The following is a 20319-nucleotide window of genomic DNA, read 5'->3' on the forward strand; positions in this document are numbered from 1 at the left end:
AGATGGAACTCTTCCAGCATAAGACTTTCTCTAAGAATAGCGTTTAACGCTATTCTTATTGGCGTTCAGATGGATTCCACGGACCCTTCCACGAAACGGTGGAACCTTGCTTGGATTTTCTGTGGAAAACCCCAACTTGGAAGCCATTAGACTTGACATTCCATGATTTTTCCACACTTAGAACAGGTTGGATTCCACCATAAGACTTGCTCTTAATAGCGCTAAAAAACGCTATTAAGAATAACGTTTTTTTTGTCCATAAATTTAAGATGAGTTGTTGAAATCTAATGACTGAGAAAAAAACGCTATTCTTAATAGCGTTTTTTTAGCGTTATTAAGAATAACGTTTTTTTAGTGCTATTAAGAATAGCGTTTTCACTATTCCACCACTACACTTGCACTTCCATCCACGATTCCAAATGCTGAGGTGGCGTGGAAGATGGAAGATGAAACTCTTCCACCATAAGACTTGCTCTTATAGAGAGGAAGCCAAAGAATTATAGGATGGGGCTGCAAAAATCTCCTATGGGTGCAAACAACATTTTTAAAGGGGTCTAAAAATGCAAAAACAGACTTGTATAAGAAAAAGAAAAAAAATCTTAAAAGGCCTAAAAATGGGCATCCAAGCCAGATGGGCAAGGTGCAAATGCACACCCTTTCAATGGGCCGGTTCTGCCCCATATTCCTATGTAGAGCTGGGCTGGAGAAATAAATTCATTAGGTGTCTGTTAGACGATGATGATGCGTCAAAAACCAGAAGGTTGTAGAAACCACCGGAAGAAAGGAGAAATAAATTCTTCAGGTCCTTCTCGAAAATTCAAGATTCGACCATAATATGTTATTCTGAGCAAAACCTCTCTATAAATTCCACCCAACGACATTCAACTCATCAACAATCAAAAGCAATCAATCAAAAGCAAAGCAAGTTACTTACTACCAAACAATTTGTCAATTCCGTCTGCAAATCCAATTTTGAATAAACCCTTTTCATCAGTTCTCATTTTTCTCAGCTAGAACTAAAAATGTCGATCATCCCAAGTTTCTTTAGCAACCAACGGAGTAACGTTTTTGATCCATTTTCACTTGATATTTGGGATCCTTTCCAAGGTTTTCCTTTCTCTACCGGTGCTCTAACCGGACAGCAAGGTGGTTCTGATATTGCAAGAGAGACATCACAATTAGCAAACACAAGGATTGATTGGAAAGAAACCCCAGAAGCTCATATCTTCAGAGCTGATCTTCCTGGTGTTAAAAAGGAGGAAGTGAAAGTTGAAGTTGAAGAAGGGAGAGTTCTGAAGATAAGCGGAGAAAAGAGTAGAGAAAGTGAAGAGAAGAATGACAAGTGGCATAGAGTTGAACGGAGCAGCGGCAAGTTTTTGAGGAGATTTAGATTGCCGGAGAATACTAAAATGGAGGAAGTGAAAGCCACAATGGAGAATGGAGTTCTTACTGTTTCTGTTCCTAAAGTTGAACAGAAGAAACCTGAAGTCAAGTCCATCGAGATTTCCGGTTCATCGGATGCCTGAAAACACGACCGGAAATATGAAACAATCGGAAATATGAAGTCCGAAAGTACTTTGCAGTTATGTTACTAGTATGACTTAGAATGTTGTGTGAGTTGTGTAAGAGTAAGTGTCTATGTACTGGATGTGATGCTAATAAAAGAAATAAAAGAATGCAGTTTCTGATTCACTTCGTTCGTTCGTGCAATCATTTTTTAATTAGTTCCCTAGGATCAAGAGGACGCCAACAATGTTCGCATAAACTGCTTAGTTCTTCTATGAGTATCTCTGTCATGCTTCAAAATACTCAGATCTGCACCAGAATTGTGCATGCCAGTCATGCGAACGGTAATTTTCACGGATGGCTTGGCGAACTTGTATGGTTTAACCTCCTAATTTTGGTTGAAACTGCAATGCCAAGTTACAAGCCTCAGCATTGCACGATATGTCACCAAGGCGTTCAGCATCCGTTCAGTCCCGAAAGATGCTGTTCTTTATATACCCTCATTGGCCATATATATACCAAAACATGTATGACTCATGGCCAATCCCAAGAGGTAATGGCCGCAACGCGGCTCCCCAAGGCAAGATGGAATATGAGACCCACCTGAGATGGAGAACTTTGGATCATCAACATCTCAAGTTTTTTCTACGACGTGTATAAAATGGATTTTACAAACATAACTGGTTTGCTCAAATCTACGAAAGAGAATTTTTGCCTAAACAGATCAGATAAACTAGTAACGTAGTTTAGTCGACCAAAGGCATCAGCAACAAGCTTATCTGGAGTGTCCATCTGTATAGATGTAACGGCTACTGCCTAGATGTAACGGCTACTGCCTAGCAACCACAGTGAAATTGGGATTGGCACAAAAAAAAAAAAAAAAAAAAATTCAATACGACATTAACTGAATCGGAAAATGGGTCATTTGTCAAAATATTTTTAAATCACCGTTCAAATGGGAGTAAAAATAGTTTGGGTAAAATGGCAAAAGAAAAAAATAGTAGGGATTAAACCGGGTTTCATCCTAGCTTAAATTTAAAAAATAGCAAGGATGAAACTGGATACATCCTGTGTAAATTAAAAATAAGAAAAAATATTTGAAAATGGGCACGGTGAAACTGGTTACATCCTGCCTATTTTTACATTTTTGTCCATTTAAACAGTATCAAAATTTAACTGTCCATTTCACCCAGGAATTGTTGATTTTGGTCTTTTTAACCAATTTTGTGTAACTGAATTTAATCAAAGATTTGATATTTAAAAGCATAAAAATAAAATAAAACTAACATGTCAAACATTAGCAAGTGATCTAATATAAGCAGGTGTTGGATATTGAACAAGCTGGCGACAATCGCAAATCTCTTTGAACCCTTTTGTCCTGAGATCATGAGATATGATCTTGCCAGGTAAAAGTATCAAGGCCTTCAACTCATCTTCATCACCATCTCCTTGCACATGACCTACAATTAATATGCGGTAACGGGAAACTTCAACATTTCCATACTGATATGCTAATCCGTCAAGGTCCACTCGACATATCGGTTTCCACCCGCTGTAATCAATCTCCATCTCAAAAACACCTAGGAAAAACCGCACCTTATCATGTAAAAAGAGATACATATGACCCCCACACTCTTCAAAATACATTGGTCCATGCCAGTATGTGTGCATCACTAAGCTGTAACGTTTTTTGTACTTGTTGATTAATATTGAAGAAATATAAAGTAATGCCGGCAAACCAATTCAAAAAGCCATTCCAGGAAACACAACGGTAGTCAAGGAGTTTACAATCAAGCTCAACATTTCCACAGAGTCTCCATGAACCTGTTTTAGAAGAATATACTGCCATCTGATGTTTATAATCAGTCATATCGTAACCAGTTCTCCAAAGAAATACAACTTCATAGTTAATTGATTTGTGTGGACTGAAAGCTAAATAGAATTGCCATTGACAATAAGAACTCAAATCCATGTCTTCAGTTTGGAATGGAGGTGGTGGAGGAATCATTCTGTAATGTCTTGTGGAAGGATTGTAAATATAACGCGTTCCGGTATGAGGACCAGGTCGACGGCACAAAAGAAGACCATTACAAGATTGTTGAATATGTAAACCTCCTCCTGGTTGTTCATTCACTTGGATTGGAAAATTAACCACATTAGTACTGATTTTGGCTTTTTCAAGTAAAAGCGTACGGTAGGTCGGGATGTTTTGCTCATTAGTAGGTGCATGACAGAGAAAATACAATCCAGATACTACTGAAAGTTTGTTGTTATGAAGCACACAATGTTTTCGCATGAAATAGGAATCGGAGATGAGGGAATACCAAAGTTTTGACACAGGTTTGACGATAAGTAAAAATTCAACAGGTAAACACAAGAGAATCTTAATCAAAAGATCACTAGTGTTAACTACTAATGATGTTAAGGATGAGTTTTCATCATTACCTGCTGAAATCCTCGTCGTCAACGTGTTCATGCTTATGCTTGGAGAAGAAAAAAGAACAGATAATTTTTTATTTTCTAGGTTTTGAGTTTGAGAAACACGGAACTTTTAAATACACTCCATTAATAAGGAAACCGCTTCGAATGGGAAGGAAAATTTCGTGGATCGTGGTGGCTTAATTAGCCCAAGCCCATATCCAATTTCTAAGGTTAAGTCCATCATGGTTGATCCGGTTTCCAATTCACCTATGACAAGTAATCACTTCTGTAATGACTTAGAAACGGAGATTCTCCAAGCTATTTGGAGGAACACTTTCATATTTTGTGTTTGATTGTCAATGGTGACCTCAGAAACTGCCTTTAAATTCCCCATTTAGAAAAGAAAAACATTTATCTTACTCATGTGATTGGTCCATTGTAAACCTGTGTGACAAATTGAAACTTTCAAGGAACTGTGCAGAGTGTCCCATGTCCAAGACTCTTCTCCAAAGGGTACATGGTTGCACCTTTTACGTAGTTTAGGTGTTCTTTAGCAGCCTCTCGTATACCAGGAATCGCCATGGTCATACCCTTGTGTTGTTTTTTGATGATTGAACATGACCTGAGAGGGTCGTCCCTCCCTGCTCCTATCCTGCTGTTCAACATGCACGAAACAAAATCTTCAGTATATACCAAAAACATAGATTTGATGTAATATAAGGGTGTTGAATCAACTACAACAGAACACGAAGAAATACTGACATGATTGTGCTTGGTCTGTTTGTAACAAATATTCTCATTGAGAAAACTTTGATGGAAGTAAATAAAGGTGCTTGTTCTAATTTAACTATACTTTCACTAAAATGGTATAGGTTGCGATGGAAGAAAAAACGAAGAAGTGATGACTCGATAATAACCTCAAGATTTTCTCTGCAGCGTATCTCGCAGCATTAATTGTACTTTGGCTTGGTAACCACTTCAGTTCATGGTTACGATCTGCTCTCATTGGAGAATGAATCTTGACAAGCTGCAGGGAAGAAGCAAAATAGTTTTAATCAGATCTCAAATTAAGAAATGGTTAACCAACGAGAGAAATTTACTCAGGTAAAGGTATAATAGGAAGAAGCTCTGGTGCTGAGTAAGGGAGAAGGACAAATCCATCAAATGGGTCTAAAGGAGTAGATCCACTAGGAGGAAGCATTAGCAGAGACCTAAGAATGGAAATAAGATGTTTCGAATAGTACTTACTCCTAGACATTCCATCATCTGGTAGTACGCCCTACCATGAAGAGGACTATGCCCTTTTCGAGGTTCTGAGAAGTATCTTGTCCTGAAATGAGACAAAATTTGCAATCATCCAAACTATTAATGCTACCATCAAAAGCTTAAGCAAAACTAGGGAAATGTCCTTCATTCCGATATAATATATAAGTCGTACATGAGCATTTTTAGCTATGGTGGTGGGGTTCTTTACCAATCTGTATAACCTGGGTCAACTGTAAAACCATACATATCGACGGAGTCACAAATAGATAACGCAAATTCCAGAGCCTTGAGTCCTGTTCCTCTTGCAGCGGAACCTAATGATGCTCCTAACATGAGATACACAAGATTGTCGATTGGGATTTCCTGCAGATAAGAAACTATCAAAATTTTGGAGAAGTTCCATGATGCAAGTATTTATTCAACTATTACCCTAGTTTAAGATAATCCACTGGAAAAAGAAAGACTAATCACGCAGTTCTAAAGTGGCTCAAACCGACCTTCCACCAGAAAGACTTTGAATTCTTTACATCCTATTGATGACAGGAATTGGCATTTCTAGAATTACTAACCAAGTCCATAAGTAAAGAAGTGTACAAACTTCCAAAAACAAATTGGTAAAGGCGTAACTTTGCAAAAAATACATCCTTCACAGTGGACCAACCAATGCAGCTATGTCAATGTGCCAATCTAAGAGATGAACAAAATACACACCCGGATCATCTTGCTCATAGTGTCATGAATCGTGGTTTTAACGATCAAGACCTCCTTCCCAGACTCTGCAGAATATAAACGCTTAGCATGTTTCTTCTAGAAAGTTAAGTAAGCGTTAAAAGAAGTGAGTCGTGCTCCTGCCATCTAGCTTCACAACTTTATCGAGTGCTTTGGCAGACCCTCGATTAAGTAGGCGAAAAGTACTCTTCTTACCTACATACTCTGTATAGTTCTGCAGTACGAAAATTACAAAATAAGATGCTAAACGAAGAAAAAATATATAGTGCCAGTTCATCCAAGAGAGACGGAAATACCTGAATAGGTGCACCATTTTCTCTTATTACAGTATCATAACCATCTATCTCCTTCCCAAACTTTGTTTTCAGAAGATCTCCTGAATTGCCTACTACAGCACATCGACCAATCTGACGTGGAACAAATGGTGGCCTTTCAGGAAGTACAAGAGAAAGTTTCTCCTTGCAGAGAGTCGTATTCTTATATTTGTGGCTGCAATTTCCAAACAAAAACGTGGTAGGTGGGTGTCAACTACATTTACATATAGTTGCTTTAGAAAGGGTTTTCAAATAAGTTAGGTGTTACTAGTTTTAGACTCTCGCAAGGTTCACGTAACTATTGTCATACAGGTTCCAGATAGTAGAAACTCTGAAGTGATCATCATTCTTACATGCATTTTGCGAACAATATTACGTCAATTTGCAAAAAATTACCTATGCTGCAGAATCAGTAACTTACTCTTTGCCCTTATTAATTCTTTGCCGTGCATACTCTTCCCATCCATTTGGCAAGGAGTCCATAACCTCTTTAGTCAGTACAGTGGTGCTATTCCGTACCTGAGTAATTTCCACCACAAAAAATAAAAAAAAGGCATCATTTGGTACCTAATCTCCATCAATACTACCAGCCAACCATTTCTTAAACTCGTGACAAACATCTTGGTAAACATGATCCTCACCTGTTCCCATGTAGCCAAGGCTTCAAAAAGATCAAACTTATATGATAACTCTTCAAGTTTTCCTGTTTCGGGATTCTTCTGTTGACATATTGGATTTCAAGTGGAGCTGTTAAACAAGGAGTATGATGATCTTATTACAAATCATTTGTCTAAATAATCTATTACGATAATCTAAAATTATTTAAGGTTATCTACGGCTTGTCACACTTGGACATCTTAATCTACATTATCTATTCATGCCCACCAACAAAAACCTCCACCTACCCAGCTCCACCACTTCAGCCTCTACCTCCACGAGCACCCTCTCCTTGTCAACCACCGCCCGCAACACCAACACCACCACCTCCTAATCCTCCATCGAGAGTAATAAAGCTGTGAAAGAAGGAAAGTTAAGTTTTTTAAGGAAAAATGAGTTCTTTTTCTGGTGTCATGAAAATAGAAAAAAAGAAAGAGTATGTGCCAACTTTGTTGCCTGCGCCTTATTTGTGAAGCTTTATGCGCTCGGCCTAACTAGCTCCATCAAACGTTCAAGTTATAAAGACCGACTTGTAGCTCAGCTGGTTTCATGCGCTTCACAGAGGTTTCATGCCCTCCGGGAGGTCCCAAGTTCGAGTCCCAGATGGCACAATATTACACTATTACACGCCAAATGTGGACGGCAGTACGAGCAAAGTCATACAGAAACTAGTCCTCCATGGACCATGACTTCACTCCATCTTTTCCTTTTCCGGTAGTCATACAGTATCATACAGAATTTAGTCCTCCTGCAAAATACTTGTGGTCCTAGTTGAGACTACGACAGTTTGCATACATGTATGTAGATGTGTAGAATAATACTCCCGCCATCCCACTATTATTAGATAAATTAGTTCAAATTTGCACAATTCTTAAGGCAGGGAAGGGAAAAGAGTATTTTAAAGTATTTTTTTACAACACGGTTGGTACTTGCATTGTAAGGCGTACTTTCTCAGGTGACTGCAAAGGAATCAAAGGCTTCTACGGAGATGGAGTTCTAAATCCGGAGATGGGCGAGTGCATGGCTATACGTGAAGCTTGGGCTTGGGCTAAGGAGCAGCATTTCACAAACTACACAACGGATTATAATCTACTCTCTCCTTAATCAATAAAATTTTACAATTATAATCTACTTTGGGGGTGTAAATTCGGGCAGGCCAGGCCGCCCGGCCCAAAAACTAAGCAAGCCGGGCAGGCCAGGCTTAACATTTGTGAGCCCGTAAACAAATTCAGGCCGGGCAGGCCGGGTAAAGTAGATAATTTGCTACCCAAAGACCGTCCAAAGTCCGTTTTTTATACGGGCAGGCCAGATCGGGACGGACAAGCCACTATTTTGAATTTTTTTTCCTTTTATTTTAAGTTTAAATTTTCAAATGAATGGTATTAAATGTATTTCTTTTTAATACAATATTCTTTCCTTTCTAACATTGCATACCGTAAATTATAATATTATTTTATATTTAAATTACAATGACAAACTTTTAATTTTAGCCTATAATAAATAATTAATTAGAGTACAATAAACTTTCTAATAAGAAAATTTATTACCATTAATGTTTTTAAAAGTCTAATTATAAGTAAAAACAACTATATATTTTATTTTTCTTGACAGAAAACTGACAATTATAAAATGGTAACTTTTAAGTCTTTTTAAGAGGATATTAAATGATTAATGGCACATAGAAGGCTTTCAGGCCGGGCACCAGGCCGGGTATCAGGCCGGGCATCATAATTAATTGCAAAGCCCGAGACCGCCCGATAAATTAATCCAGGCCAGGCCGGGTGGCTCATGACGGGCCATAACAGGCTTTGGGCTACTTCGGGTACATGCGGGGTCAGGCGGGTACAGGCAGGCCGAGTATTTTCGGATATTATTTACACCCCTATGGATAATAACTAGTAAAATTTTGAAATGATTTATCTCTCAAACTACACAACGGATGTTCGGAAACTTCATACCATTGAAAAGCATTTTAAAACACTTATGTAACGAATATAAACATGCCTATCAAATTATGCGTAATTCTCATACTGAAAATAATCAGTTAAAAGGATAATTCGAAAAATATCTCCTTGCTTAGTGATATAGGTCATCTATTATCGGATAAAATCTAAAACTAAATAGGTCAATTAATAGTGGGACGGAGGGAGTAACTGTTTGGGAATCGTTTGATTTATTGATTCATAAAAGTAAGTATCTTACGACCATGTTTGTTTGTATCTGACTCGGATCTAACTCTTAATTCATACCCGTTTGAGTCAGGTAAAAAATACCCTTGACTCATGGGATCAAGCCACTGAATCACACATTTTTGAATCATTTGAGTCAGATCTAACTTAAAAAAACAAACATATTGAGTCATATACAGATGAATCAAGTGATTTCTGTCAGATTTAAATGAGGCAGGTCCAGACAACTCAGATCCAGGAAAAAAAACATGACGACATGTAACGATGATAAGGATGTTTTACATTAAAAAATCTCAAAAACTAGAAGATGGGTACTATACAGAGACGTAATCTATTTTTTTTATTTTATAACCATCTTTGAAATTTCTGGTTGGATGCGGGTTTGTTTTTATCGGACCTTGCTACAGCCTTGATAACAGGGGTTGGTCCAGATTTCGGATAAGACGTGGCACAATCTGAATGATGAAGAGGGGAATGACTTTAGCATTAGGATTGGTAATGGAGTGGACACAAGAATGATCAAAGGACTGGATTGATTGTCCCAAATATGGCCAATGTCAGTTGTCCGAGCTTCAACATTTTCCTTTTTTTAACAAAACACAAAAACCATAACGAGTCATATATGGGCTAAAATTTAGGATATTTTTAAGATTTGGTTGGAGCTGATCCTATGCTTCGATGTGGTTTTAAATTTAAATGCACTTTTTGTTAGAGCACTGCTAGGTCGAACTCGCAAGCGTTGCTGTCTCAAGCTTGTTTGTCAAGTTTAGGTGATCAAAACTATAAGTCTTGATTTCTAGTCTACTTATAGTTATGTCTCGGATTAGGATAAAATGTGCAGTTGAGCTTTAGACTTCACGAAGTTCATCGATTGAAGACGAGGATCTACTGAGGAGAGCTTGGAGGAACTTCATCAACAAAAGGTATGTGGAGACTAAAACTTATCTATCACTTAGAAGTCTATTCTATTATACCTTCTAATGAGACTAAGTCGTATAACTATATAAACTTTTACATTATACACATTTGATATTTCAAGCTGAGTTTAACTCGCTTATATCTTTCTCAAAATATGCGTTGGAAATATTTTTGTTTTAGCTACGTTCATCAATATTCTTGGCGAGTTTAGTTGGAAACACTTTATTTGTTGGAAACTAAATAATAAGTCAAAAGATGATCATGTGAAAATTTCCTTGAAACATCTTACAAAATTTGTGTGAGATAGTCATTTGATGTAAACTCGGAATGTTTCATATTGATCATTCGATCACTTGAAAATTACTTATAAGCTAATATTTTATGTGAGACAACTATTATCGTCTTCTAAGGATGTTTCAATGATTGAAATGGGAGTTTAGAACAATTAACCATTGTCTGGATATAGCATAGTATGCATACTAGTATGCAAACTATTGTGGTATGATTCAGGTCCGGGAACCAAGTTTGCATACCAGTATGCGAACGGTTTTAACTGTTAAATTCCAGGAACCAAGTATCATACTGGTATGCGTACGGTTTCGCTTGAGTTAGGTCCAGGATGACAGTATGCATACCGGTTTGCGAACTGTCGGACAAGACCAAAGTCCATAACTTAAGTTTGCATACCCGTTTGCAAACTAAGTGGGCTTAAGTTCTAAAATCGGTTAAGTATGATTTCATACTCATGAACAAATACATTTATAAATTAAGGAATGCAGTATTTGCAAACCGTGGATTAATGTTCATGAATTCATTCTTGAATAAGTACTTTGTACATTCATGAATCAAATCCGATTTTGTTTCAATTGTGTCTTGTATACTTCTATGAGAATATAAAAAATTGAGCAACTCTATGTGTAACACAATTAGATTCATTTGATCTAGAAGTGTTAGATGATTGCTGTTAATACAAAAGTGTGCATATGGATAACTCCGGTAAACTGTTATCGAGTCAACTCAATATACACGTTTAGGTACGGTTACCCATATCTAAATGAAGTTATATTTCATTTGTGTGTAACAAGCTCAGACTATCTAACGGTAGAGAGATATTGCTTTGGTTTTAAGAAAACTTAACTTGAATCTTAAATCAGGTTTTTATCAAATGGTGAATATTGATTTCTTTGTTTCTAAGCTATCAAACCCTGATTTGAAGACTATATAAGGGAGAACTACAGCAACTGGAAAACCTAATCCCCACACTGTATGATATTAGTTGCATACTAGAGTCGATTCTCCTTTAATCTAGGTTTTTCCTAAAACCATTATATGTTAACGACTTGAAGACTTCCTTGAGATTCTGAAGCCAGACCCAACTATATTCTATGTAGTTACTTATTCTATTTTATTGAGTATTATCTTCTCTAAGATTTGTTCGAGATTTATCTCCGATAGGTAAGATATAAAAATTAATCAGAAAGCTCTACGTCACATTCTTTGTGATTCCATAATAACTTGTTCTACTACCATATAGTTAAGTTATTGTGAGGTGATTGATATTTCTAGGCTGTTCTTCAGGAATATAAGACCAGATTTTCAATTGGTTCCTGTTCACCTTGATTTATCAAAATACGAAACAAAACTTTATTGGTATTTCTGTGGGAGACAGATTTATCTATCAGAATAAACTTTTCTGTGGGAGACAGATTTGTTTATAAAGTCTTCGACTTTGGGTCGCACCAACTCTTAGTTGTGGGTGAGATTATCTAAGGGAATCAAGTGAGTAGAGTCCTACTGGGATTCAAAGGCATAAGGAACGCCACTGTACCTTAATCGGTGTGAGACTTTTCTAGGGATCAACTACATTCCAGTCTGAAGTTAACTTGTAGTAGGTTAGTGTCTGTAGAGGCTTAATACAATGTAGTGTTCAAATCTGGACTTGGTCCAGGGGTTTTTCTGCATTTGCGGTTTCCTCATTAACAAATTTATGGCGTCTATATTATATCTTTTCGCATTATATTTGTTTATATAATTGAAATATCACAGGTTGTGCATAGTTCAATCAATTGATAAATCCGACCTTCGGTTGTTGATAAAAATTGATTAACACTTGTGTTAGAGCATTGTTAGGTCGAACTCGCATTCGTTGCTATCTCAAGCATGTTTGTCAATGTTAGTGATCAAAACTATAAGTCTTGATTTCTAGCTTATTTATAGATGAAAAAGAGGGGGTCTAACAACAACACCCAATATTTCGCTTAGCAATCTGTATGGACAAACTCCAATATACTTTTTACGAGAATCAACTAGACAGTCAGAATTAATCAATAAAAAGATATATCAAAGAGTTTATATCTCAATATCGATTTGATCTTTACTCAAGCAAATAGAAATCTGCGAGTCTTTATCAAAGAGAGATAACTTGGACGATATCAAAGACCAATATCCAAGTATCAATCAACTACAATCAACAACCAAAAGTTGGATCAGAGAAGTTAATGATCTTAAAGAACAACCAGTATTATTTCAATTATATAAAATATAATGCGGAAAAGAAATAACACAGACACCAGAAATTTTGTCAACGAGGAAACCGCAAATGCAGAAAAACCCCGGGACCTAGTCCAGATTGAATACACACTGTATTAAGCCGCTACAGACACTAGCCTACTGCAAACTAACTTCGGACTGGACTATAGTTGAATCCCAATCAGTCTCCCACCGATTCAAGGTACAGTTGTACTCCTATGCCTCTGATCCGAGAAGGATACTGCGCACTTGATTCCCTTAGCTGATCTCACCCACAACCAAGAGTTGCTGCAACCCAAAATTGCAGACTTGATAATAAACCAATCTGTCTCACACAGAAAAGTCTATCAAAGGATAAATCTGTCTCCCACAGATAAACTCTAGTTTTGTTCCGTCTTTTGATAAATCAAGGTGAACAGGAACCAATTGATAATCCGGTCTTATATTCCCGAAGAACAGCCTAGATTAATCAATCACCTATCTACAATCCTTCCTGACTACACAGGCGGATTGTCGAGGAATCACAAACAGTGAGACGAAGATGTTTGTGACTTTTTTTATCTTGCCTATCGGAGAACTCTCACGATATCAAGCCAAGCAATCAATTGTACTCGTACGATAGAAGATGCAAGATCAGATCACACAACTACGATAAAGTAGTATCAGTCTGGCTTCACAATCCCAATGAAGTCTTTAAGTCGTTGACCTTATTTTAGAGAAGAAAATCCAAGGTTAATGGAGATCGACTCTAGCGGGCGCACTTGTAGCACACAGACGTGTGGGGATTAGTTTTGCACAATGCTAGATGTCTCCTTTATATAGCCTTCAAATCAGGGTTTTGTCTTAGTTACAAAGTAATCCATATTCACCGTTAGATGAAAACCTGATTTAGATTCAAGCTAATATTTCTCAACCATTAGATCGAAAACTTAGCTTGTCACACACACAACTACGATAAAGTAGTATCGGTCTGGCTTCACAATCCCAATGAAGTCTATAAGTCGTTAACCTGATTTTAGAGAAGAAAATCAAAGGTTAATGGAGATCGACTCTAGCGGGCGCACTTGTAGCACACAGACGTGTGGGGATTAGTTTTGCACAATGCTAGATGTCTCCTTTATATAGCCTTCAAATCATGATTTTTCCTTAGTTACAAAGCAATCCATATTCACCGTTAGATGAAAACCTTATTTAGATTCAAGCTAATATTTCTCAACCGTTAGATCGAAAACTTAGCTTGTCAGACACACTTTGGTAAACGTTTACTGGGTTCGTGAAAACCATGCCCAAAAAGTTCTCCGATAGGCAAGATTAAAACCCAAAAAGTTAACCATATGAGCATTTCAAATTAACCTTGTTCTTCTTCACCATAACTAGTTCAATTGACTCAAATGAACTAGTTAAAGAGTTGTTCAATTGCTATGAGATCTTATGTAACTACACAAGATACAATTGAAACTATGATTCGATTCGATTGAATCGGCTCATGAACTTTATAGACACGGTTTGCATAAAGCATTCATTAGTAATATAATGTTTCATGTTCAGAGCACATCTTTAGATCATAACCTCTTAAGTTCACAAACAAGTTCGCGGACTTAAGTTAATCGGTTGAGTTTTCCAAACTCAGCAGAAATTCTCGGAAAGAGAACTTCTGCCAGTTCGCGGACTTGACACACAAACGAGTTTTGGAAAATCCAGCAGAAATTCTCGGTCGAGAACTTCCAACAGTTCGCGGATTGAGTCTGCGGACTGGGTTCACGGACTTGGCAAGCCAATTCCACAATCCTCCCGATTTCTCTTGATCAACAAAGTTCGAAAACTTCGGTTCAAGGAATACATGGTTATGTAATCTAAACTCTCATTTCAATCATCGAGACATTCTCAGAGGACGTTATGTAGTCGTTATTCACATATCGATTCACGTCAGAGCAATTCTCAAGGTGATTGAAACTTTCCATGACTTTCGTCACTAGGTGAAGATAAACTTGATCAAAGCGAAACGCTTTACCAACACACGATTTCGAGATAAAATATAAGCAATGAATGCTCAGCTCGAAATGTCAAATGTGTATGATCTAGTCTATATAGCATACGACTTTTTTCTCATAAGAAGTAGGAGATAGAAGAGATATACTTTTGAGTGACAGATAAGTTCAAGTCTCCACATACCTTTTTGTTGATGAAGTTCCACGGTTCCTTTTATAAATCTTCGTCGTTGTATGATGAATCGCCATGAAGTTCTTGAGCTCGACTACACTTTTCTATCCTAGTCTGAGACTTAGCTATGTAGGCTAGAAATCAAGACTTATAGTTTTGATCACTAACATTGACAAACATGCTTGAGATAGAAATGCATGCGAGGTTGACCGAGCTATGCTCTAACAATCTATTCCTTTTTCAATTTTAGTGACAAAACTATTAATACATATGGAATACAAAAAAGATAATCTTTAGTGGCTCCTATTCCATAGTCTAATCTTCAACGTTCCCTGAAATATTTTCCTTCCAAGTACTCCAATGATCCAAAAGGTTGTAAGTTTAGCATCACCGTTGTTGAAGATCCGTAGCTATAACAATGAGAGAAATCGAGATTCTCGATCTTTATTATACAGTGTCATAGTACTATTACGTAACATCAAAGTCCAATTGTATCACGACTTTAACAATAATACTACGGTGATATGTATCACTCCCTCTTAGTCAACACTCCATATCGATCATGGAAACCACTCCCCCTTACACAATGATCCGAAAACCATATGTATTTGTAGTGTGAACTACAATATTTCTCCCCCTTTTTGTCAATAAAATTGGCAAAGGTACAAGAATGGGATCATAATGAAATTTCCACAAGAGACATTTCATGACCAAAACAAAAATACATACCAACTTAATTTAGATGCAATCATGAAGCCGAAGATAAATATATTCATCAAGGAGTTTTAAGATACAAGATAACCCCTATAAAATTCCACAGCCGCACACCCCGCAAGATATTACCATTAAGCACAAGTTCAAAAGAACTCTCCCCCATTTGATGTCATTCCCGAGAGAACAACAAGAGCGACCTTAATTTCGAAAGAAAAGAAGGATTTTTTACTGGACACCAAAAAACCATGAGAATGATTTTCTATATCCAAAACTCAACCAAATTAACCACAAGTAAACCCATGATTAATTCAATTGGAATACGCAATTAAATCAAACCACGAAAGTGATCAATTTAATTGAAAGTGTTCAACATAAGTAAACTCACGGAGCTACGACTAAGTCAATCACACGGAGAAGACTAACTTAACCATTCAAATACTCAACATAAAGAAAACCTTACGGAATATATGACTACATTAACCAATAGAACATGATAGTGTATCCTTTCATATACTCAACACAATAACTTGTGGAATATATGAAAACTCAACTAGATTAATTGCAAGAGAACCTATAATTAATTTAATTGGAATACAAACAACCAAACTAATCACCGAAGTAATCAATTTAATTATTTTGGGCTCAACATAAGAGAACTTATGGAACCCCGACTAAGTTCATCATAGAATATGACAACCTTAACCGTACATGTACTCGACATAAGAAATAAAAATTTATGGAGTACAAACTAAATAACCAAACTGGTTGATTAATTTAGTTCTTAATGCTCGACATATAGCATCTTATGGAACAACCAACAAAGCCAAGGTAAATCGACTTAGTTGTAAGGTGCTCAACATAAGACACACAATGGAGCCTTCACGGTAAAACATAATAAAATGGATCAATGAAGATCAATACCGTGGATAACATACAAGGATCTATTCTATTTTCCATCACTATTTGCATAACGACATAATAGACTTTATCCTTTTCGAACAAAATATTTTATCATATTTTCCATCAAATACACGATTGCATAGGCATAACTTTTGTATTTGTCAAAAGTCCATTCGTCCTTTCATCAATACGAATACCAATTTATGAACGACTTTACTTTTGACAACGTATGAGACCTTCAAGTTCACGGATGCAAACAATACATATCCCATAAATAATTGCAATATCACAAAATCATAAAGATACTGCAATAAACATCATCTTCCAAATATGTTTAGAATTTAAAACCAATAAACCTAAAAAATAACATAAGAAGATGAAAACAAAAATAGCTATGTGTAGTCACAATCATCGTTTTTTAAAGCACTAGTTATTCTTCCAACTAACCCAAAAATAAGACATCCCAGGCATCTAAAAAGACAAGCTAGAGAGAATCAGACTCCATTGTTTCCCTGATAACGAATAGGGATAAGGGCACAACAGGATCCTCACAAAACAAGGAGTCTTCCGGCTTGTGAATGACATGCTTCCTTGCATAATCAGAGAGATGGTTCTCTTTACAAAGATCACTTATTTGAGATTTTATGAGACCAGGGTCAGACACAACCTTTTCCAACTCAGATTTCACTTTATCAAGACCTTTTAGAGTATCAACAAGCTGTTGTTTTTCTTCCCCAAAGTACTTAAGAAAGTCATGAACAACTTCAGCAGAGATCATATCATCCTTCTCAACATCTTCATGAGAATAAGCAAAGAAGCATGAAGCATTGGGATGATCTTCATCTACAAGTGTTCTCTTCTTCTTGGAAACAACCTCAACACCTTTGTCAAGAAATCCTTTTGCAAAACCAACATAACAAGAAGAGGAGGAAGACATTCTTGAAAATCCAAAAACCACCAGGAGTACACGTACGTAACTTGCAACCCTAAGAAGTTAGATATATATTCTTTGGGGACAACAATTTAGGGTTTCAAACAGAAACTGTTGACTCGGTCCAGAACGGAATCCGTTCGAGTACAACAAGTACCCAAGAAATAAAGTCCTTCAACAAATTGAAAACAAGACCTAAAAACACGTTTTAAAACAGTATGGAAAAACTTCTTGTGACTTAACCAATACTTGATCTTAGCGGATCTATCAACACAAGTTTAGCTATGAATGACAAGAAAATAGTTTAACTTAACAGATGCAAGCACCAAGTATACCTGTTTTTTAACACAACTTACTCAACATGATTTTATATGAGTAAGTTCTCGAACCTTGTGATTAATTAGCACAAGTACGAGCCCCACGCTCATTACGAGGTTTATGTCTTTGGTTAAGTTTGTATTTCCTCTTAGCCTTAGAAAGGGATCCTGTTTGACATGAGAAATTATCATAAAATTTACTGTCATCAAAATAAGAGACATAGTTAGAGTTCTTACCAGAAGTGTCTTGACATGAGGAAGAAGATAATCTGTTGACAAGCTCTTTGTATCTTACAATTATCTCTATAATATCCTTTCTTATCTTATCAATTCTCCTTTCTTCTAGAATGATTTTCTCAACTGGAACAATGTTGCATTTAGAGACAAGGCATCGAACTTCCTTAGGACGATGTTTATTAAAGCGTCTATTCTGCCCTTGAACATTGGAGGAACACACTGTATTGACTTTCCTGGTAGCATACACAGGATACGTACAAAAACCAATTGGCTCAATCATACGGATGTCAGTCACACCTTTGAGAATCAAATCTAGGGTGTGTTGAAGTTGAACTAAGGAGTCTTTATTCAACTTGGAGTTTATCTTTTGTCTAACAGATCACTTGGTCTCACAAACAAGACATACCTTTTGATCATCAGAATGATTAGAGAATGCAGTCTCAATATCATCGTCAGAAGAGTTGTCTCTTTTAATGAATGTCCCAAGTTCAAGATTGGAGGAACCATTAGGAACATCTGTACTTACTTCTGAATGTAAAGCATCAGAAGTTCTTGGTTCATTAGATTGATTTGAACATCCTTGAATGGAGAGTTTATTCAAGCGGCGTTCAATATCCAAGGCGTCCTTTTCGAGGCTGGCCTCAAGAGTCAAGAATGAAGACTGATCTTCAGCGTTGCCATGGACTTTGCACTTTATAGCAATACCAATAAGAACATTGACATGGTGTTTCATCCTAACAGCTTGAATTCTAACAAGATTTAGAATCAATTTACTCACTCCAGCTATATCCCATTCATTAGAAGAGAAGATCTCTTTCGAAGGGTAATCATGAACATTCATACCATTGTTTGTCTGTCTCGTCGAATCACAAGGTTTCTCTATATTCGAGATTGAACTTTTCTCTTTAATAGATTTAGACGAGAGAGAATCTTTATTACTGGTGACGCGTTTATCAGAGATAGTACTCTTGTCCATAGAGTCAGATCGCTACAAACACAGACTGATGAGGTCTTAAATGTGTTTGCCTGCTCTGATACCAATTGAAAAAGCGGGGGTCAAACAACACCACCCAACATTTCGCTTAGAAATCTGTATGGACAAACTCCAATATACTTTTTATGAGAATCAACTAAACCGTCAGACTCAATCAATAAAAAGATATATCAAAGAGTTTATATCTCAATCTCTCGATTTGATCTTTACTCAAGCAAATAGAAATCTTCGAGTCTTTATCAAAGAGAGATAACTTGGACGATACCAAAGACCAATATCCAAGGATCAATCAACTACAATCAACAACCAAAAGTTGGATTAGAGAAGTTGATGATCTTAACGCACAACCTGTATTATTTCAATTATATAAAATATAATGCGAAAAAGAAATAACACAAACACCATAAATTTTGTTAACGAGGAAACCGCAAATGCATAAAAATCCCGGGACCTAGTCCAGAATGAATACACACTGTATTAAGATGCTACAGACACTAGCCTACTGCAAACTAACTTCGGACTGGACTATATTTGAACCCCAATCAGTCTCCCACCGATTCAAGGTACAGTCGTACTCCTACGTCTCTGATCCCAGCAGGGTATTGCGCACCTGATTCCCTTAGCTGATCTCAACCACAACCAAGAGTTGCTGCAACCCAAAATCGGAGACTTGATAATAAACAAATATGTCCCACACAGAAAAGTCTATCAAAGGATAAATTTGTCTCCCATAGATAAACCCTAGTTTTGTTCCGTCCTTTGATAAATCAAGGTGAACAAGAACCAATTGATAATCCGATCCTATATTCCTGAAGAACAGCCTAGATTCACCTCTCTACAATCCTTCCTGACTACACAAGCGGATTGTCGAGGAATCACAAACAAAGAGACGAAGATGTTTGTGACTTCTTTATCTTGCCTATCGGAATCCTCTCACGATCTCAAGCCAATCAATCGATTCTACTCGTACGATAGAAGATGCAAGATCAGATTACACAACTACGATAAAGTAGTATCAGTCTGGCTTCACAATCCCAATGAAGTCTTTAAGTCGTTAACCTGATTTTAGAGAAGAAAAACAAAGGTTAAGGGAGATCAACTCTAGAGGGCGAACTAGTAGCACATAGACGTGTGGGGATTAGTTTTGCACAATGCTAGATGTCTCCTTTATATAGCCTTCAAATCAGGGTTTTGCCTTAGTTACAAAGCAATCCATATTCACCGTTAGATGAAAACATGATTTAGTTCAAGCTAATATTTCTTAACCGTTAGATCGAAAACTTAGCTTGTAACACACACTTTGGTAAACGTTTACTGGGTTTGTGAGAACCATGCCCAAACGTGTACGTGTATGTTGGTTCAACATAGTAACCCAAAAAGTTAACCATATGATCATTTCATATTAAACTTGTTTTTCTTCACAATAACTAGTTCAATTGACTCAAACGAATTAGTTAAAGAGTTGTTCAATTACTATGAGATCTTATGTAACTACACAAGACACAATTGAAACAAAGATGATTCGATTCGATCGAAT

At 36.8% G+C, this 20319-nt stretch overlaps 3 protein-coding genes across 3 annotated transcripts in view; 1 reads left to right on the top strand and 2 right to left on the bottom strand.

The window, feature by feature from the left end:
• Window positions 1–898: 898 nt before the first annotated feature.
• On the top strand, window positions 899–1692 carry LOC113278440 (17.8 kDa class I heat shock protein-like). The gene has a single exon (XM_026527271.1). It carries the CDS (start codon window positions 1023–1025, stop codon window positions 1524–1526), a length of 504 nt encoding a protein of 167 aa, XP_026383056.1. The 5' UTR covers window positions 899–1022; the 3' UTR covers window positions 1527–1692.
• Window positions 1693–2796: 1104 nt separating this feature from the next.
• On the bottom strand, window positions 2797–3982 carry LOC113280519 (F-box protein At5g07610-like). The gene is made up of 2 exons (XM_026529134.1): window positions 3295–3982; window positions 2797–3086 (listed from the first exon to the last, which is right to left on the bottom strand). The coding sequence occupies exons 1-2, from the start codon at window positions 3980–3982 to the stop codon at window positions 2797–2799; spliced, it is 978 nt and encodes a 325-aa protein (XP_026384919.1).
• A 410-nt stretch (window positions 3983–4392) lies between these two features.
• LOC113280520 (sialyltransferase-like protein 2) overlaps window positions 4393–20319 on the bottom strand; it is a 54480-nt gene continuing 38553 nt past the window's right edge. The window contains exons 2-10 of the mRNA XM_026529135.1: window positions 6878–6955; window positions 6658–6755; window positions 6219–6411; window positions 6046–6136; window positions 5905–5969; window positions 5402–5556; window positions 5176–5257; window positions 4845–4954; window positions 4393–4582 (exon numbers count right to left, since the gene is read on the bottom strand). Coding sequence (XP_026384920.1) covers window positions 4393–4582; window positions 4845–4954; window positions 5176–5257; window positions 5402–5556; window positions 5905–5969; window positions 6046–6136; window positions 6219–6411; window positions 6658–6755; window positions 6878–6955 — 1062 coding nt within the window. The remainder of the gene's footprint in view (window positions 4583–4844; window positions 4955–5175; window positions 5258–5401; window positions 5557–5904; window positions 5970–6045; window positions 6137–6218; window positions 6412–6657; window positions 6756–6877; window positions 6956–20319) is intronic.

The sequence above is a fragment of the Papaver somniferum genome, chromosome 5 (genome assembly GCF_003573695.1).
Source record: "Papaver somniferum cultivar HN1 chromosome 5, ASM357369v1, whole genome shotgun sequence".
Lineage (NCBI taxonomy): Eukaryota > Viridiplantae > Streptophyta > Magnoliopsida > Ranunculales > Papaveraceae > Papaver > Papaver somniferum.